This window comes from Scyliorhinus torazame, chromosome 21, assembly GCF_047496885.1.
Source record: "Scyliorhinus torazame isolate Kashiwa2021f chromosome 21, sScyTor2.1, whole genome shotgun sequence".
NCBI lineage: Eukaryota > Metazoa > Chordata > Chondrichthyes > Carcharhiniformes > Scyliorhinidae > Scyliorhinus > Scyliorhinus torazame.
Window position 1 is genome coordinate 128591136 of NC_092727.1, and position 19196 is coordinate 128610331.

At 46.9% G+C, this 19196-nt stretch overlaps 1 protein-coding gene across 1 annotated transcript in view; it reads left to right on the forward strand.

Moving 5' to 3' along the window:
* The window catches only part of LOC140398650 (src kinase-associated phosphoprotein 1-like), a 514762-nt gene that overhangs the window by 303537 nt on the left and 192029 nt on the right, over positions 1 to 19196 (forward strand). Inside the window, exon 6 of the mRNA XM_072487554.1 lies at positions 17142 to 17225. Coding sequence (XP_072343655.1) covers positions 17142 to 17225 — 84 coding nt within the window. The remainder of the gene's footprint in view (positions 1 to 17141; positions 17226 to 19196) is intronic.

Here is a 19196-nt window from a genome sequence, read left to right on the forward strand (position 1 = left end):
AGTTACCAGGGAGTTTGGCAAGATTGGATGGTATTTATTTTAATGCAAGGAGTCTGGCGAACAAGGCAGATGAATTGAGGGCACAAACTAAAACATGGGGTTATGATGTCATTCCTGTCACTGAGACATGGTTGAGAGAGAGAGTCAGGTTTGGCAGCTCAATATTCCAGGATAATAATAATAAATAATAAATAAATAAAATGGCTTATTGTCACAAGTAGGCTTCAAATGAAGTTACTGTGAAAAGCCCCTAGTCGCCACATTCCGGCGCCTGTTCGGGGAGGCTGGTACGGGAATTGAACCGTGCTGCTGGAAGAGGTTCTGAGTGGTCTGGAAGGCTTAAAGGTAGGCAAATCTCCAGGGCCAGATGAAATGTATTCCAGGCTGTTGAGTGAGGCAAGGGAGGAAATAGCAGGGACGCTGGCAATAATTTTCAATTCCTCTCTGGCCACAGGAGAGGTGCCGGGGGACTGGAGGTGCCATTATTCCAGAAGGGAGGAAGGGATAAACCAGGAAACTACAGACCAGTGAGTCTCACCTCAGTGGCGGGGAAACTATTGGAAGCAATTCTGAGAGACAGAATTAATCTGCATTTGGAGAGGCCGGGATTAATCAAGAACAATCAGCATGGTTTTGTTAAGGGAGGTCGTGTCTGATCAACGTGCTTGAATGCTTTGAAGAGATGACCAGGTGTGTAAATGATGGAAATGCATTTGACGTTGTCTCCTGAGACTTCAGCAACGCTTTTGATAAGGCCCCACATGGGAGGCTGATAGCAAAGGCAATGCCCACGGAATCCAAGGAAATTTGGCAAATTGGATCCAGAAATGGTTAACTGGCAGAAAGCAGAGGGTGATGGTCGAGGGGTGCTTTTCTGACTGGAAGCCTGTGCCCGGTGGGGTCCCGCAGGGATCAGTGTTGGGGCCCTTGTTGTTTGTGGTTTATACAAATGATTTTGACATGAATGTAGGAGGGTTGATCAGTAAGTTTGCAGATGATTCAAAAATCGGTGGGATGGTAAATAGTGAGGAGGATAGTCTTCGATTACAGGAGGATATAGACGGGCTGGTCAGATGGGCTGATCAGTGACAAATGGAATTCAATCCGGATAAGTGTGACTTGATGCACTTGGGCAGGACAAACAAGGCAAAGGAATACAGGATAAACGGCAGGACCCTGGGGAGCACCGAGGATCAGAGGGACCTTGGTGTCCAGGTACACCCGTCCCTTAAGGTAGCAGAGCAGGTGGATACGGTGGTTAAGAAGGCAGATGGTATACTTGCCTTTATTAGCTGAGGCATAGAGTTTAAGAGCAGGGAGGTTATGCTGGAACCGTATAAAACGTTGGTTAGACCACAGCTAGAGTATTGTGTGCAGTTCTGGAATCCACATTACAGGAGGGATGTGATAGCACTGGACAGGGTGCAGAGGAGATTTACCAGCATGTTGCCTGGGCTGGAGAGTTTTTGCTATGAAGAGAGATTGGATAGACAGGGGTTGTTTTCCTTGGAGCAGAGGAGACTGAGGGGGGACACGATTGAGATATATAAAATTATGAGGGGCATAGAGAGAGTAGACCGGAAGCAACGTTTCCCCTTGGTGGAGGGATCAATGACCAGGAGGCAGAGATTTAAGGTAAGGAGCAGGAGGTTTAGAGGGGATGTGAGGAAAAGCCTTTTCACCCAGAGAGGGGGGGTGGGAGTCTGGAACTCGCTGCTTGAAAGGGGGGTGGAGGCAGAGACCCTCAGAACATTGAAAAAGTTTTTCGAGGAGTACTTGTGATCCCAGGGCAGTCAGGTCTATGGGCCAAGTGCTGGGAAATGGGATTAGAATAGTTAGGTGCAGACACAATGGGCTGAGGAGCCTTTACCCTGCTGTAGAACCTTTATGATTCTATTACTCTATAAACAGGGGCCCAGGGCCCCATCGATTGCTCTGTCGAGGTGTTCAGAGACAGCCTGCCGTAATTAAAAGTTCCACCTCCAAGGTGCCTGTAAGCATCTCAGCCGTCAGTGGAGTGGCATAGTCACGGCAGGAGTCACCACCATTTTCTCAGCAGGCGAAGTTCAAGAAGCTTCTAAATCTGACGACAACTCTCTACCGATCTGCTGCCTTGTCTTGTACTTTATGTGGGACTCTTATCCCATCGAACTGGCCACGTTCCTCCCCAACTCACCCCCGGAAACTGGGTGAAAAGGGGCCAAAATCAAAGGACTCTGGTGGGAGCCACCTCGTGTGCAGCTGCTCTCTACATGCTGCCGCTGGAGTGATCTGCTGTGGTCAGAGATTGAGCAGGAAAGCACACAGCAAGTGATGCGGAAGGAGCAGGGAACAGGACCAGAGTTAGAAGGAAAACAAAACAAATGCTGGAAATACTCAGCAGGTCAGGCGGCAGCTGTGGAGAGAAAGGAAGTGCACGTTTCAGGTCTTTTGACCTTAAATCAGAACTTTCTGGTGAACTGTCCTCGCCCTGAAACGTTCCTTCTGTTGTCCTCCACAGATTCTGCCCAAGCTGCTGAGTTTTGCCCCCAGCACTTCTTTTGTTTTTGTTTCATATTTCCAGCATCTGCAGTATTTTGTTCCTGTGCAAATTGTGAAGCAACTCCTGGTGTCTGAGGTACTGAGATTTATGTGACTCAGAGAAACTTGTTCCTCAGTCTGTTTGCCCAGAAGTCGAGCAATAGCCCTTCATCCACCAAAGTCTTTCAAAATAAAAACTGCATTCTTATTTGAAATATTGCCCTTATTTACTGGCCTGCAGATCAGATGATTATCTCCATAATTAGAAGTCGACCTGGAGCTTGTTGTACAATAGCAGTTTTATTTATTGTTTCATAGATTTTCTATTTGAACATCAATAACTTAATATTTTGGCGACTTTTTAAACAATGTTCAAACTGTTGTCAAAGCAGAGCACATGATTTGAGCTCCAGGATTCCCTGAGATTCCGGGTAGGATTCGGCCGGGTAAGCTGAATTCAGTTTTTAAAAATAAATTTAGAGTACCTAATTCTTTTTTTCCAATTAAACGCCAATTTAGCGTGGCCAATCCAGCTACCCTGCACATCTTTGGGTTGTGGGGGTGAGACCCACGCAGACACGGGGAGAATGCGCAAACTCCACACGGTCAGTGACTCGTGGCCGGGATCGAACCTGGGTCCTCTGCGCCGTGTAAGGCTGAATTCAGTTTAAACCCCAGCGCAAATATGGCCGGAATTCTACGGCCGTTGGGATTCCCCTTTCCCGCTGGCAGTGCACCCCTGCTCGAGGGTTTCCCGGCGGCATGGGATGGCTTCAATGTGAAATCCCATTGACAAGCGGCGGGAAGATAGAATCCCGCCACCAGCGAATGGGGCGTCGCCGGAAACACGCGGCTGGGAGACTGGACAATCTCGCCCAAGGTGTTAGTTTTTTTTAGTTGGGAGCTGGACGGGGAGAGAGTTGAAACAACGCAGAATCACTGCAGGGAACTCAGAAGCTGCATGGCAACAGAGCCGACGTTCCAAAAAGTACTTCATTGACCGTAAACAACAACAGCAACTTTTGAAGTAGTAAAACATCACAAGATGCTTCTGAGGATTGTAAATAAACAACATTTGTCACTGAGCCGCATAAGGAGATGTTTGCACAGGTGCTCAGAAGCTTGGTCAAAGAGGGTAGGTTTGAGATGGCCTGAGATTGTGACAGGCACTATATAAATGCAGGTCTCTATTTCCACCTTTGCTACAAACTGCAGACAAAGATGTTCCCTTGCCTCCTTCTCCCAGACAGAATATCCTGTTAGTTTGATGCATTTTTCTGTAATTATAATTTATTTTAATGTATTCAATGTAAATATCATTTTGCATGCTTAACGTCTTTATCAATTCCAAACACGAAAGTGAGCAACATCCTTTAAGTACAGCCCATGCTGAGTGAATGAACGTGTCCTGCGTGTGTCGCCAATTCCCATGTGAAATGAATTTGACAGTTTCCGTTCAGTTCCTGCAGTGACTGCCGTGGAGATTTAAAGTGCATCTACTCTGCTCCTCAGCATCTCCCCCAGACAGACCACAGGGCAGCTGAGCTCCATGTTCCATTGGTGTAGTATAGGGAGGGGGTCACCCTTTGAGATTGGAGTTCTTACACTGCAAAGGCCTGGTCTTCATCAAGCTTCGGAGTGCCTGGCGGTGCTACCAAAATGCTGACATCCTCCATCATTATGACCACAAGAAGGGCAGCACGATAGCACAGTGGTTAGCATGGTTGCTTCTCATCGGCAGGGTCCCTGGTTCGATTCCCGGCTTGGGTCACTGTCTGTGCGGAGCTTGCATGTTCTCCCTGTGTCTGCGTGGGTTTCCTCCGGGCGCTCCGGTTTCCTCCAACAGTTCAAAGATTTGCAGGTTAGGTCCACTGGCCATGCTAAATTACCCTTGGTGTCCAAAAAAGGTTAGGTGGGGTTACTGGGTTACGGGGATAGGGTGGAGGTGTGGGGCTTAAATGGGGTTCTTTCCAAGAACCGGTGCAGACTCGATGGGCCAAATGGCCTCCATCTGCACTGTAAATTCTATGTTCTAAGCATTGTCAATTCATAAAAATCCAATTAGAATATGCAATAACCGGAAGGACATGGCAAAGTGCGATTGAATTCTTAGCAAATTATTCCACTGTCTCACTGCAGAATTCTTCCACAGGTGTGTTGTTTGAAGCTTTTGCTGAGTGGATGTGGCTTCTTCTGCATCTTGTATTCCCCAAATCCCGAAAGGGTCAGAGAGAAAGCTTGGGATGTAATTGAGCCACAGATAGCGGGAAGATCCCATGTTGGATGCGCGGGGTTTGTGTTGGGTGAGATGATCTGCCATCGTGGGGCATGGCTGAAGAACAATAAGACACCAGGGTTTGGAGCTCCTACACACTGTCCAACAACCCTGAACAAAGTCTGTCCAAGTGAACTGGACGGGTCATGTCCAATGCGGTCTTGTAAAGTAAGAGTTGAATTTATAAATCACCAGACTGATTCCAGGGATGGCGGGACTGTCATATGACGAGAGATTGACTAAGTTGGGATTGTTCTCACTGGAGTTCAGAAAATGGGGGGGAGGGGCGGGGGGGGGGGATCTCATGGAGACTTATAAAATTCTAACAGGACTAGGCAGGGTAGATGCAGGGAAGATGTTACCAATGATGGGTGTGTCCAGAACCAGGGGTCACAGTCTGAGGATTCTGGGTAAACCATTCCGGACAGATATAAGGAAACAAAGAGTGGTGAGCCTGTGGAATTCATGACCACAGGAAGTAGTTGATGCTAAAACATTGAATATATTCAAGAGGCGGCTGGATATTCAAGAGGGGCTGTTTAGCACAGGGCTAAATCGCTGGCTTTGAAAGCAGACCAAGGCAGGCCAGCAGCACGGTTCAATTCCCGTAACAGCCTCCCTGAACAGGTGCCGGAATGTGGCGACTAGGGGCTTTTCACAGTAACTTCATTTGAAGCCTACTTGTGACAATAAGCGATTTTCATTTCATATTGCACTTGGGGAGAATGGGATCAAAGGCTATGGGGAGAAAGCAGGATTAGGCTATTGAGTTGGATGATCAGCCATGATGGTGATGAATGGCGGAGCAGGCTCGAAGGGCCAAAAGGCCTCCTCCTGCTCCTATCTTCTATGTATCTATGTAAAGCGCATTCCACCATCTCAACATGTCCTTAAAATGCTTTACAGCCAATCATGTACTTCTTGGAAGTGAAGCAAACCAATTTACACCCACCCTTCCCCTGCACAGGATGAGCAGTTTGTCAAACTGAGGGCTAAATATTGGCCTGGGACAGTGGGGAGAATTCTCCTTTTCTCTGAAATACTGGAATGATGTCTGCTACATCCACCCGAGAGGGGGGACAGGACCTCACTGTGATGACACCTCCGACAGTCCAGCACTCCCTCAGTACTGCACTGTGTGTGTGTCGGCTGGGATGTTGTCCTCCAGCCTCTGGAGAGGTGGGAGGGGGGGGGAAGGCAATTAAATAAAATATGTTTAAAAACTGGCAAAGACATTATTGGTCCTAGTGCAGCTGCCCAGTTTCTCTGTTAATCACACCAACCATGTGTATACATTCTGGAAGTCTGTGTGATTACTGCTGTGTCGGACCTCTTGCTGGTGTGGATTAGACAGCCAGCTGTTTAGTGAGGAGGGGGAGGGGGATTTAAAACAAAAATAATAATAAAAAGCAGTAATATTAAAGAAATAACTAACTGGGTGTGCATGTGGGCTTCAATACAACGCCTGCTCGCATCATTAACCTGCACATAACAAAGGGACCAATCAGATAAATTAAATGCGGAGAGAGAGGGAAAATGCTGTTAGTGTCTGCAGGGTTTGCAGGACCTTAATTGATCTTTTAATGGACCAGATGAAGCTTTCAATTTCGTGGCTTATTTCATTGAATTACCAGCCTGTGCTGAATGATTTATGCACTGGATGTTGTATGAGAATCCCGGGGAATATCAGACAGTGTGCGCGCAATGAAATTAACTGGTGAAGCATCGCGCGGTGAACAATGTAGCTCCCCGGCTAATTCAATTCTTTTTAAACCATGCATATTGATGTGAGCCATCAGGAGGGTGAAGGGAATCTTTCCTCCCAGGTCCTGTGCAGGATCGTGTGTGTGTGTGTGTGTGTGTGTGTGTATTGAAAGCAAATTTTTGAATAAAATAAATATATTTATTGCATCTGTAGAACGGGATGTTGCTACTTTGGTCATTTATTCTCCTCTCCCCAGTTAGTTCAGATGTGCGAGTGTGCTCAGGAGGAACTTTCATCCCAACACGACTTTCGCCGGGGTTTTTTCCACTCTTATTTGACTCTGCGCATCGTCTGACGAATAATAGAAGTTTAATGAGCCTCACCACAAAAAAACTGTTCTTGCATAAGAAAGCTACAGGATAACTGGAATGTGAATTTCAGCATGTTAGCTCGACGGTGGAATATGTGTGCTCGCTGGCCTGTATCTCTATTTATCTCATTTGCAAACGGCCAATCTCAACACGTGTGGGAGTACATCAATAAAGCTCAGAATTCTTGCCTCCGACAAGCCCCCCTTTGCCTCCCCCTCTCTCCAATGCCCCACTCGTCGCCCCTTGCCCTCTCACAGTTTCGTTGGTGTCTACACTGCTGGTGCTCTCTCCAAAATGGCCATTCATCACAGATCAGCTTTGATAACGAGTACCAGAGGGGCTATTTGACTGCGGGATGCTTCGCAGAAAGCAAAAACAATCTTGCCTCCATTCTGCAGATATGCACATGCATATTCCAGCACGGTAACAACCAGGCACGTTGTTTTTTCTGTCTAGCTACCATGCCAGAGGCCAGTTTTAACTACAGCCATCCAAGCTGAGAACAGCTATCTTGGCACAGATCCGGGTTCGAACATTTTCTTGATGCATTCATGGGATTTGAACATCACTAACAAAACTAGGATTTATTCGAAGTTCCTAATTGCCCTTGAGAAGGTGGTGGTGAGCTGCCTTCTTGAACCGCTGTAGTCCATGCGGTGTAGGTACACCCACAGTGCTGTTAGGGAGGGGATTCCAAGGTTTTGACCCAGTGACAATTAAGGAACGCCGATATTGTTGCAAATCAGGAATCACGGTGTAGTCGTGTTCCCATGCATCACCTGCCCTTGTCCTTCTAGGAGGTAGAGATCATAGCTTTGGAACGTGCTGTGGAAGGACTTGGGTGAGTTACTACACTGCTTATAGTAGATGGTGCACACTGCTGCTATTGTGCGTGATTGAAGGGAGTGAATGTTGAAGGTGATAAATGTGGTGTCAATCAAGCGGGCTGCGTTGTCCTGGGTGGTGTTGTGTTTCTTAAGTGTTGTTGGAGCTGCATTCATCTGGGCAAATGGGGCATATGCTCTAACACCCCTGGTGTGTGTCTTGTAGATGATGGACATCAATCGGGGAGTCAGGAGGTGAGTTACTCGCTGCAGGATTCCCAGCCTCTGATCTGCTCTTGTAGTCACTATATTTAAATGGCTGGTCCAGTTATGTTCCTGGACAATGGTCACCCCACGATGATGGTGGGGGATTCAGTGATGGCAATGCCATTCAATGTCATAGGGAGATGGTTAGATTCTCTCTCATTGAAGGTAACCATTGCCTGGAAATTGTGACACAAATGCTACTTGCAAGTTAACTGCGTAAGCCTGAATATATGGGAAGACCACCACTTGCAAGTTCCCCTCCAAGCCACATATCTCGCTGTTCCTTTACTCTTGGTTCAGAATCCTGTAACTTCCTAACAGCACGGTGATGGTACCCACACCACATGGACTGCCACAGTCCAGGAAGGCAGCTCAATAATACCTTCTGTAGGCCAATAGGCTCGGCAATAAACGCTGACCTTGTCAGCGATGCTCATATCAGAGAATTATTTTTTAAATGCACTTTTTACTGCAACATCACATACAACAACATCACTGTCTGTGCCGAGTCTGCACATTCTCCCCGTGTGTGCGTGGGTTCCCTCCGGGTGCTCCGGTTTCCTCCCACAAGTCCCGAAAGATGTGCTGTTAGGTGAATTGGACATTCTGAATTCTCCCTCAGTGTACCTGAACAGGCGCCGGAATGTGGCGACTAGGGGATTTTCACAGTAACTTCATTGCAGTGTTAATGTAAACCTACTGGTGACAAGAGTAAAGATTATTATTATTAATATTTTTACATCATGTATTTTTGTTGGTTCTTTGTCACATTCTCATATTGAGAGAGTGAAGGGAATTATTCTGTTTACTGGAAAATATCTGAGAATTTCTGGGCACAGTAAGTGAGGTCAATTTTCCATCAGGAATTTCCAGTGCTGTTTTGATGAATAGAACATGGAACATAGAACAGTACAGCACAGTACAGGTCCTTCAGCCCACGATATTGTGCCGATCATTTATCCTGATCTAAGATCAACCTAACCTACACCCCTTCAATTTACTGCTGTCCATGTGCCTGTCCAAGAGTCGCTTAAATGTCCCAATGACTCTGACTCCACCACCTCTGCTGGCAGTGCATTCCACACACCCACCACTCACTGTGTAAAGAACCTCTGACATCGCTCCTGTACCTTCCTCCAATCACCTTCAAATTATGTCCCCTCGTGACAGCCATTTCCGCCCTGGGGAAAAGTCTCTGGCTATCCACTCTGTCCATGCCTCTCATCACCTTGTACACCTCTATCAAGTCACCTCTCTTCCTTCTTCGCTCCAGTGAGAAAAGCCCTAGCTCCCTCAACCTTTCTTCATAAGACATGCCCTCCAGTCCAGGCAGCATCCTGGTAAATCTCTGCACCCTCTCCAAAGCATCCACATCCTTCCTATAATGAGGCGACCAGAACTGGACACAATATTCCAAGTGTGGTCTAACTAGGGTTTTAGAAAGCTGCAGCAAAACCCCACGGCTCTTAAACTCAATCCCCCTGTTAATGAAAGCCAACACACCGTACGCCGCCTTTTTTTTTTTAAAATATATTTTATTGAAATTTTTTTCCCTGAGCAACATTTTTCCCGCTTACAAAACAAGCGAAACGATAACAGTAACAAAACAGAAATTTTTAAACTTTTTAACAATAGTAATAATAATATACAAGTAACAAAACCTCGTACTCTATTGCCCTATACTCAACTGCCCCCCCCCCCCCGGGTTGCTGCTGCTGGTCATCCGTCTTCCCTCTAACGTTCCCCTAGGTAGTCGAGAAATGGCTGCCACCGCCTGGTGAACCCTTGAGCCGATCCTCTCAGGGCAAACTTTATCTGCTCCAGTTTAATAAACCCCGCCATATCGTTTACCCAGGCCTCCAGTCTGGGGGGTTTCGCCTCCTTCCACATGAGTAGGATCCTGCGCCGGGCTACGAGGGACGCAAAGGCCACGACATCGGCCTCTTTCGCCTCCTGCACTCCCGGCTCTTCCGCAACTCCAAATAGAGCTAACCCCCAGCCTGGTTTGACCCGGGCCTTCACCACCTGCGAAATCACTCCCGTCACTCCCTTCCAATACCCTTCCAGTGCCGGGCACGCCCAAAACATATGTGCGTGGTTTGCCGGGCTCCCGCCACACCTCCCACATTTGTCCTCCACTCCAAAGAACCTGCTCAATCTTGCCCCCGTTATGTGTGCTCTATGTAGCACCTTAAATTGAATCAGGCTAAGCCTGGCGCATGAGGAAGAGGAATTTACCCTGCTTAGGGCATCAGCCCACATACCCTCCTCTATCTCCTCCCCTAATTCTTCTTCCCACTTTCTTTTTAGTTCGCCCACCGACTCCTCCCCCTCTTCCCTCATTTCTCTATAAATCTCTGACACCTTGCCCTCTCCGACCCACACCCCTGAAAGCACCCTGTCCTGTATCCCCTGTGTCGGGAGCCGCGGAAATTCCCTCACCTGTTGTCTAGTAAACGCCCTCACCTGCATATATCTCAAGAAATTCCCCTGGGGTAACTTATACTTTTCCTCCAGTGCTCCCAAGCTCGCAAAAGTCCCATCTATGAATAAATCTCCCACCTTCCTAATTCCCAACTGGTACCAGCTCTGAAATCCTCCATCCATTCTTCCTGGGGCGAACCTATGGTTGTTCCTGATAGGGGACCCCACCAGGGCTCCCCGCACCCCTCTCTGTCGCCTCCACTGTCCCCATATGTTCAGTGTTGCCGCCACCACCGGGTTCGTGGTGTACTTTTTCGGTGAGAACGGTAGCGGCGCCGTCACCAGCGCCTCTAGACTCGTCCCTTTACAGGACCTTCTCTCCAGCCTTTTCCACGCCGCTCCCTCACCCTCCATCATCCATCTACGTATCATTGCCACATTGGCGGCCCAATAATAATCTCCCAAGTTCGGTAGTGCCAGTCCTCCTCTGTCCCTACTGCGCTGCAGGAACCCCCTCCTTACTCTCGGAACTTTCCCTGCCCACACAAAGCTCGTAATGCTCCTATCTATTTTATTAAAAAAGGTCCTGGTGATTAAAATAGGGAGACATTTAAATACAAATAAGAACCTCGGGAGGACCATCATCTTAATTGCCTGCACCCTGCCCGCCAGCGATAAAGGCTGCATGTCCCACCTCCTAAAGTCCTCCTCCATTTGTTCTACCAGCCGTGTCAGATTAAGTCTGTGCAAGTTTCCCCAGCTCCTAGCGATCTGAATCCCCAAGTATCGGAAGTTTCTTTCCACTTTCCTTAGCGGTAAGCCTTCTATCTCTCTACTCTGGTCCCCTGGATGTATCACATATAATTCACTCTTCCCCATGTTTAACCTATACCCCGAAAATTCCCCGAACCTCCTCAAGATTCGCATAACCTCTATCATCCCCCCCGCTGAGTCCGACACGTATAGCAATAGGTCATCCGCGTATAACGAGACTCGGTGTTCTTCTCCCCCTCTAGTCACCCCTCTCCATTTCCTGGAGTCTCTCAGCGCCATGGCCAGAGGTTCAATTGCCAGCGCAAACAACAATGGAGACAGCGGGCATCCCTGTCTTGTTCCCCTATATAATCGGAAATACTCCGATCTATGTCGATCTGTAACTACGCTTGCCGTTGGTGCCCCATAAAGTAGTCTAACCCAGCGAATAAATCCGTTCCCAAACCTCCTTAACACTTCCCATAAATACTCCCACTCCACCCTATCAAATGCCTTCTCTGCGTCCATTGCCGCCATTATCTCTGCCTCCCCCTCCACTGAGGGCATCATTATCACCTCTAATAGCCGTCGCACGTTAACATTCAATTGCCTCCCTTTTACGAACCCTGTCTGGTCTTCATGCACCACCCCTGGGACACAGTCCTCTATCCTCGATGCTAGCAGTTTGGCGTCCACGTTCAATAGTGAAATAGGTCTATAGGACCCACACTGCATCGGATCTTTGTCCCTCTTCAAAATTAGCGATATTGTCACCTCCGACATTGTCGGGGGTAGTGTCCCCCCTTCCCTGGCCTCATTGAACGTCCTCGCCAACAACGGGGCCAACAAGTCCACATATTTTCTGTAGAATTCCACCGGGAACCCGTCTGGCCCCGGGGCCTTCCCTGCTTGCATGCTTCCCAGTCCCTTAATAACCTTGTCCACCTCAATCGGCGCCCGCAGGCCTGCCACCGCCTGCTCCTCCACTTTCGGGAACCTCAACTGATCCAGGAACTGCCGCATCCCCTCCTCTCCCTCTGGGGGCTGAGACCTATACAGTTCTTCATAAAAGGTCTTAAACACCTCATTTATTTTTCCTGCCCTTCGCACGGTGTCTCCCCTTTCATCCCTAATTCCTCCTATCTCCCTCGCTGCTGCCCTCTTTCGCAGTTGGTGCGCCAACAGGCGACTAGCCTTTTCCCCATATTCATACCTCCTCCCCTGTGCCTTCCTCCACAGACCGTACGCCTTCTTAACAACCCTATCAACCTGGGTGACAACTTTGAGGGATCTATGTACGTGGACCCCAAGATCCCTCTGTTCCTCCACACTTCCAAGAATCCTGCCTTTAACCCTGTATTCAGCATTCAAATTCGACCTTCCAAAATGAATCACTTCACATTTTTCAAGGTTGAATTCCATCTGCCACTTCTCAGCCCAGCTCTGCATCCTGTCAATGTCCTGTTGTAACCTGCAACAACCCTCAACACTATCTACAACTCCCCCAACCTTCGTGTCATCGGCAAACTTACTAACCCACCCTTCCACTTCCTCATCCAAGTCATTTATAAAAACCACAAAGAGCAGAGGCCCCAGAACACATCCTTGCGGGACACCACTGGTCATCGACTTCCAGGCGGAATACTTTCCATATACTACCACTCGCTGTCTTCTTTCGGCCAGCCAATTCTGTATCCAGACAGCCAGGTTTCCCTGTATCTCATGCCCCCTAACCTTCTGAATGAGCCTACCATGGGGAGCCTTACTGAAATCCAAATGCACCACATCCACTGCCCGACCTTCATTGATGTGTCTCGTCACATCCTCAAAGAATTCAATGAGGCTTGTGAGGCATGATCTGCCCCTCACAAAGCCATGCTGACTATCATTAATCAAACTATGTTTTTCTAAATAATCATAAATCCTATCTCTCAGAATCCTTTCCAATATTTTGCTCACCACAGATGTAAGACTGATGGGTCTGTAATTCCCAGGGATTTTCCTATTGCCTTTCTTGAACAGGGGATCAACATTCGTCTCCCCCCAATCATGCGGTACTATTCCAGTGGAGAGTGAGGACGCAAAGATCATCGCCAACGGTGCAGCAATCTCCTCCCTCGCTTCCCGTAGTAACCTTGGGTATATCCCGTCAGGCCCAGGGGACTTATCTATCCTGATGCTTTTCAAAATTTCCAGCACATCCTCCTTCTTAATATCAACCTGTTCGAGTCTATTAACCTGGTTCACACTGTTCTCATGAGCAACAAGGTCCCTCTCTCTAGTGAATACTGAAGCAAAATATTCATTTAGGGCCTCCCCCATCTCCTCAGACTCTAGGCACAAGTTCCCTCCACTATTCCTGATCGGCCCTACTCTCACTCTGATCATCCTCTTATTTCTCACGTAAGTGTAGAACGCCTTGGGGTTTTCCCTAATCCTTCTCGCCAGGGCTTTAGTTTAAAGATGCCTCTGTCATTCAAAAAGAAAAAAGTGAAAATGATTGTTACAGCCAGGGAGAGATGAGAGAACTGAAACCCCTATCCCATCCCTTACTGCCTGTAATCAGTATGTTTTGAAAAGGAAGATGTGGGTGTTTCTTAATCCCTGAATGTGTGATCAATTTGAATAACCAGCAGCAAGTTTTTTGGGGTTTAAATGAGGCAAATTATTCATTCACGTATTCACCCCAAAGATCTAATGCTATGTTGCTCAAGTACCAGACACACATACTGGGCATATGCAAGGAAAATAGAGTTTACGAGGTTCATGAACCGTTATAAGTTACAAACAAAGTTGTAAATCATGTCATGAGCTTGGCTTGGTGCTGACCTAGAAAGGGTTCTCTTCCACTCTTTAAAAGTGTAGCTATGTGAATTCAATAATGATAGTCGTATACCAAAGTCGTTGCAGGATTCTCTCGAAGAGATGGATTTATCAGCAGGTCACAAAGTTAGTTGCTTGTAGGCATATTCCTAGGAGATTGATTTTCTGGTCAACCTGAAAAGGAACAGGCTTGGAGACTGTACAATGTTGCAGCCTCTAGTTTTAAGGCAGAGATATTTCTGCCTTTGCTGCTACTTCTGTTTCTTGCATTGTTGTTTGCAGACTGACTTGTTTCTCCCTGGTGTGTGGAGTATGTAAGGTTATCAAAAGTCAGTTTCAATCAGGTGCCCACCTGAGCAATACTTCTATTGTCCACCCAGAGTGATTTGAAGTTCCAAGCCACTGTTACACAGTGGGGAATGGATACTTCTAGTGAACTAGTTTCACTACAGCTCTCGTTGTTAAGTTCCGAACTCGGAGACAGGAAATCCAAGGGTCCATAGATTTTGAGTTTTGGCTGAGTCCACAAACAGTAGGAGGTGTGAATTTCACCTGATGAAGGAGCTACGCTCCGAAAGTTCGTGATTCCAAATAAACCTGTTGGACTTTAAACTGGTGATGTAAGACCTCTTCCTGTGTCCACCCCAGTCCAGCGCCGACATCTCCACAACATGGATCTTTCCAGAGACTGTGAAGAAATTGCAAAAGTCACCTGACCCTCAGCAGCCACCTCAGCCGCCTTTTAATGTCTATTTTTAAAAGAAAAAACAGTTCAAGGAAATTCGGTACTGGATCCAGTCCATTTTGAAAATTATGAATCTGACATGACTCTGCTGTGCAAGGCATTGGTTCTGAAATATTCTAAATTATTGGGGATCCTCTGATTTGTGTGCGTCAGGTTTTCTGCCTCAGTCATCACTAATGTAATATGGGAAGCGTGGCAGCCAATTGTGCACATAACCTCCCAAAAGGAACAGTGTGATAACAATGAGATAATCTGTTTATTTTCTTGTGTGATGTTGATTGAGGAGTAATTATTGCTCCCCTGGTCTTCATCAAAATAGTAGCTGTAGGGTCTTTTACATTCACCTGAGAGGGCAGATGGGACCTCAGTTTAACCTCTGCAGTGAAAGGCGGCATCTCTGATGGTCAGCCCTCCCTCGGTACTCCCTCGATATCCATGCTCAAATATCTGAAGTGGGATTTGAACTTTCTGGTTGAGTATTGAGACGGTCACTCTATGCGCTAAGGCTAGTGAAGAGAATCCTGAGATTAAAGCCAAAACAACAGTAATTCTGGATAGGATAAATGTTATACATCTATCCCTATTTAATTACGTGGGGAGCAGACTCATTCTCTAGCTCAATGGGAGCATGTGAGCCTCTGGGTTAGAAGGTGCAGGGTTCAAATCCCATTCCAGACAATCCCAGAGAATGGAGACCTCTGGCTTGGAAATCTGGGATTGACATCCAGCGGGATGCTCATGTCCAGCATTGCGGACAGCACCCCCCACTACTCATTGAACAGATTCTGAGAGGCCATAAAACACCTAGCCCAGTATACGACTACACCCAGAGAGTTAATGAAACTGCAAATCATTGCACAACTTGACATCATTCCCTCTGGGAAAAGAACATGAAGATCGCAAAATATGGTGCAGGATCCTACCAGATTCTTCAAGGTTGGAAGAACCTCCTTATCCCATTTCTGCAGGTGGACATGTATAAGGAAATGGTGAACAGGATCTCATTGCACTTTAGATCTTGCAGAATGAAAACTAAACAATGAACGAGGCTGTGTAGACACCCAGAGAGTCTCTGAACATATTAGGGGGTATTAAAAGATCATTGCTCTCTGTATAGGTCAGTGTTCTATATCAGTTAGAAGTCATTATGTTTTCAACACTGCCGTTTGCTTTTCTTAATGTATATTTATTGTTCTCTTTTTCTGTTCCCCATGTGCTGTACACCAGGAGACTTTCTGTGTTACTCTGAAGCAGCTTGAGTGGGAAGCTGATTCCACACCCCCCCCCCCTGTTGTTTTTCCTTATTCCTCAGTCTTCTCCCCCTCCCCACTTTACACCTCTTATTAATCCTCTCTTGAAGACTGACTCCAGCATGGGGACAATTATCTGGACACCTGTGAATCTCCATTTCCTGCTCAAAGTGGACATTCAAGTGTTGGCTGAAATAGATTGAATCTATCACAGCCAAATCCAGTCCTGTCCTCATCCCATCTACTTTCCCCCTTCCCCTAACCCTCCACTTCCCACTCCTCTTCCCTGCTCCCCTCCATCGTCTGAGCCTCATTCTTTTTCTTCGGCCATGTTTGTCCAGTGTCAGATGTCTTTATCATGAAGGATTGCCGCTGTATACTGTGATGCTGGCAAAGCGCGTTTTCAATAATGGCCAATGAACATAGAACATACAGTGCAGAAGGAGGCCATTCGGCCCATCGAGTCTGCACCGACCCACTTAAGCCCTCACATACACCCTATCCCCGTAACCCAATAACACCTTCTAACCTTTTTTAGTCACTAAGGGCAATTTAGCACGGCCAATCCGCCTAACCTGCACGTCTTTAGACTGTGGGAGGAAACCGGAGCACCCGGAGGAAACCCACGCAGACATGGGGAGAACGTGCAGACTCCGCACAGATAGTGACCCAGCAGGGAATCGAACCTGGGATCCAGGCGCTGTGAAGCCACAGTGCTAATCACTTGTGCTTCCGTGCTGCCCTTGCAACACTTGCGCTCTTACTGCTGCCGTGAGTATATTGGAAGGATTAGCAGGTTGGTTATCAATTTGTTTGGCCATGTCATGAAAGCTCCTTCCATGGTTAAAATGTCTTGGAGTGGGACTCTAGACTGGAGCTTCTAACTCGGAACCAGGACCCTGCAGAGTGCCATTAAAATATGTAAGTGACTGACCTGGGTGATGGGAGCCCACTCCCTCGTCACTCCCTTCCCTCGCCTTCTTTAAAACCAGTTGCGTTTGAGTTTGAGATTTTTAAAGTTTAACATCCCATCCAGCCCCCAATCTTCAGGTTTCTGGGGACCATTGACTCACGATTCCTAAAATTATTAATGTTAAAACTTTCCTCTGCTAAGATTGTGAATCTGATTTTGTTACACAGGCGCAAAGTATTGACTTTCCTACCTCTCTTCTGTTTTACATTAGGACAATATGGAGATATCGCAAACATTGCGGCTCAGGACCTGCCCAGTATTATGAAGCAAGGTTATTTGGAGAAAAAACGCAGAGGTACAGAATAAAAAGAAAGATTTCTCTCTCTCCTTACTGGTTTCTCCTTCTGATCGATCTTGAAATTTAGGAAATGCATCTTTTTTTTTCCTTCTGGTGAACATAGCCAGAGGAAAGAGTTGTTTTTTTACTGCTTACCTCCAGGACCTGTTTATATCCAGCTGAGAGTGATAGGGTGAGCATTCTCCTTCTCACGATGCCTGTGAAAGGTCTGAAGAGCAATGAACATAGACAGTCTGAGCTCAGTTCTGAACGTACACAGATTCTCAAAATTCAGCATCTGTTCTTCTCTGCAGTGCGTGGATACAACATAGAATGAGAAAACGTAACTCAGTCCATTGCACCCACCCCTTACCACAACAGAATATTAGTAACAATGAAGTCAGGGAGATGCTAGTCATCCAATATGAATTCAGCCAGCCACCCCTTAAGTTGGCTCAGTGGTTGGCACTGCTGCCTCACAACGCCCGAGACCCGGGTTCAATTCCGACTTCGGGGGACTGGGAAAAATCGAAACCGCACAGGAACAGGCCTTTCGGCCCTCCACGCCTGTACCACCACATCCTCCCCGTATCTGCACGATGCTCCGGTTTTCTCCCATAGTTCAAAGATGTGCAGGTTAGGTGGATTGGCCATGCTAAACTGCCCCGAGATGGGATTATGGGGATAGGGCGGGCCTTTGGATCTAGGTGCTCTTTCAGAGGGTCGGTGCAGACTCGATGGGCTGAATGGCCTCCTTTTGCACTGTAGGGATTCTTTGAAATTCCACTGCTTTATTTGCAAGTATCATTAATGGTGCCATTTTCCTCCATGTCTCGCCCCTTTGAGTGAAATAAATTTTTCTGAAAACAGCCAATGACAACGCGCATTGATGTAGCACCTTCAACAAGAAAATCAGCCCAGAGCGCTTCATAGAAACGTCATGAGGCAAAGATGAATGCCAGGTCAAAGACAATATTCGGAAAGGCCAAAATCCTAGTCGGAGGCTGGGAATTCCAAGTTAGGTTTAAACAAAGTGAAAGTTGGAGAAATTGAAATAGTGAATTTCAGCTCTTCGGGACTGCCGGGGTTGGGGGGGGGGGGGGGGGGGGGGGGTGGTGAGCGGGGGAGAGAGTCATGAAACAGAAGAGGAGAATGTTAAATTTAAGGTGTTGAGAAGCGGGAGCCAATGTAGGTCGACAAGCAACGGGTGACGGGCAAGTTGGATTTAAATTAACTTTTCAGTAATTTAAATTTATATTGTCTTGTCTTTCTGGCCTGACTTGTACGGAAATAATATTCCGGATTCACCTTATCTGTACACCATTATACCTTGGTAAGATTCTTTTTAACTTCCTTTCTCTCAGCCACAGAGTTTAATCTTCTCTAATCTTTCCTCATAACTCATCTTCGGTACACTTGCAATCATTCTTGTTCCTTTCCTGTTGATTATCATCAGTGTATGCGTGTTCTATTTAGGAGCATTGTAACCAGAATTATGTGCAGTCATCTATGTACAATCTGTTCTCTCACTGACTTTTCCCAATTCATTCAATCCTTAAAGAAACCTACAGCTATCATGGAAGATATCTGAAAAAAATAATTTCTACCACCCCCAAAATGCAATTAACCATCCGCACTGAAGTGTGAAGTAGCTCACCTGGAGCACTGCACAGTTCTGCTCTCCGTATTATAGACAGGATATTGAGGTGCTGGAGAAGTTTCACAAACACAGTTACAGGGCTGGTTTCTGAGGTTATAACTTTCAGGAGGGAGGGAACAGGAGGGCTCTTTTCTCTTAAAAAAAGAAAACCGAGGTGACCTGAAGAGAGAGATTTGATAGAGGATGTTTCCACTTGTGGTTGAAACCAAAACTAAGGGCCACAAATATAAGATGGTCACTAATAAATCCAATAGGGAATACAGCACGGTAGCACAGTGGTTAGCACTGTTGCTTCACAGCCCCAGCGTCCCAGGTTCGATTCCCGGCTT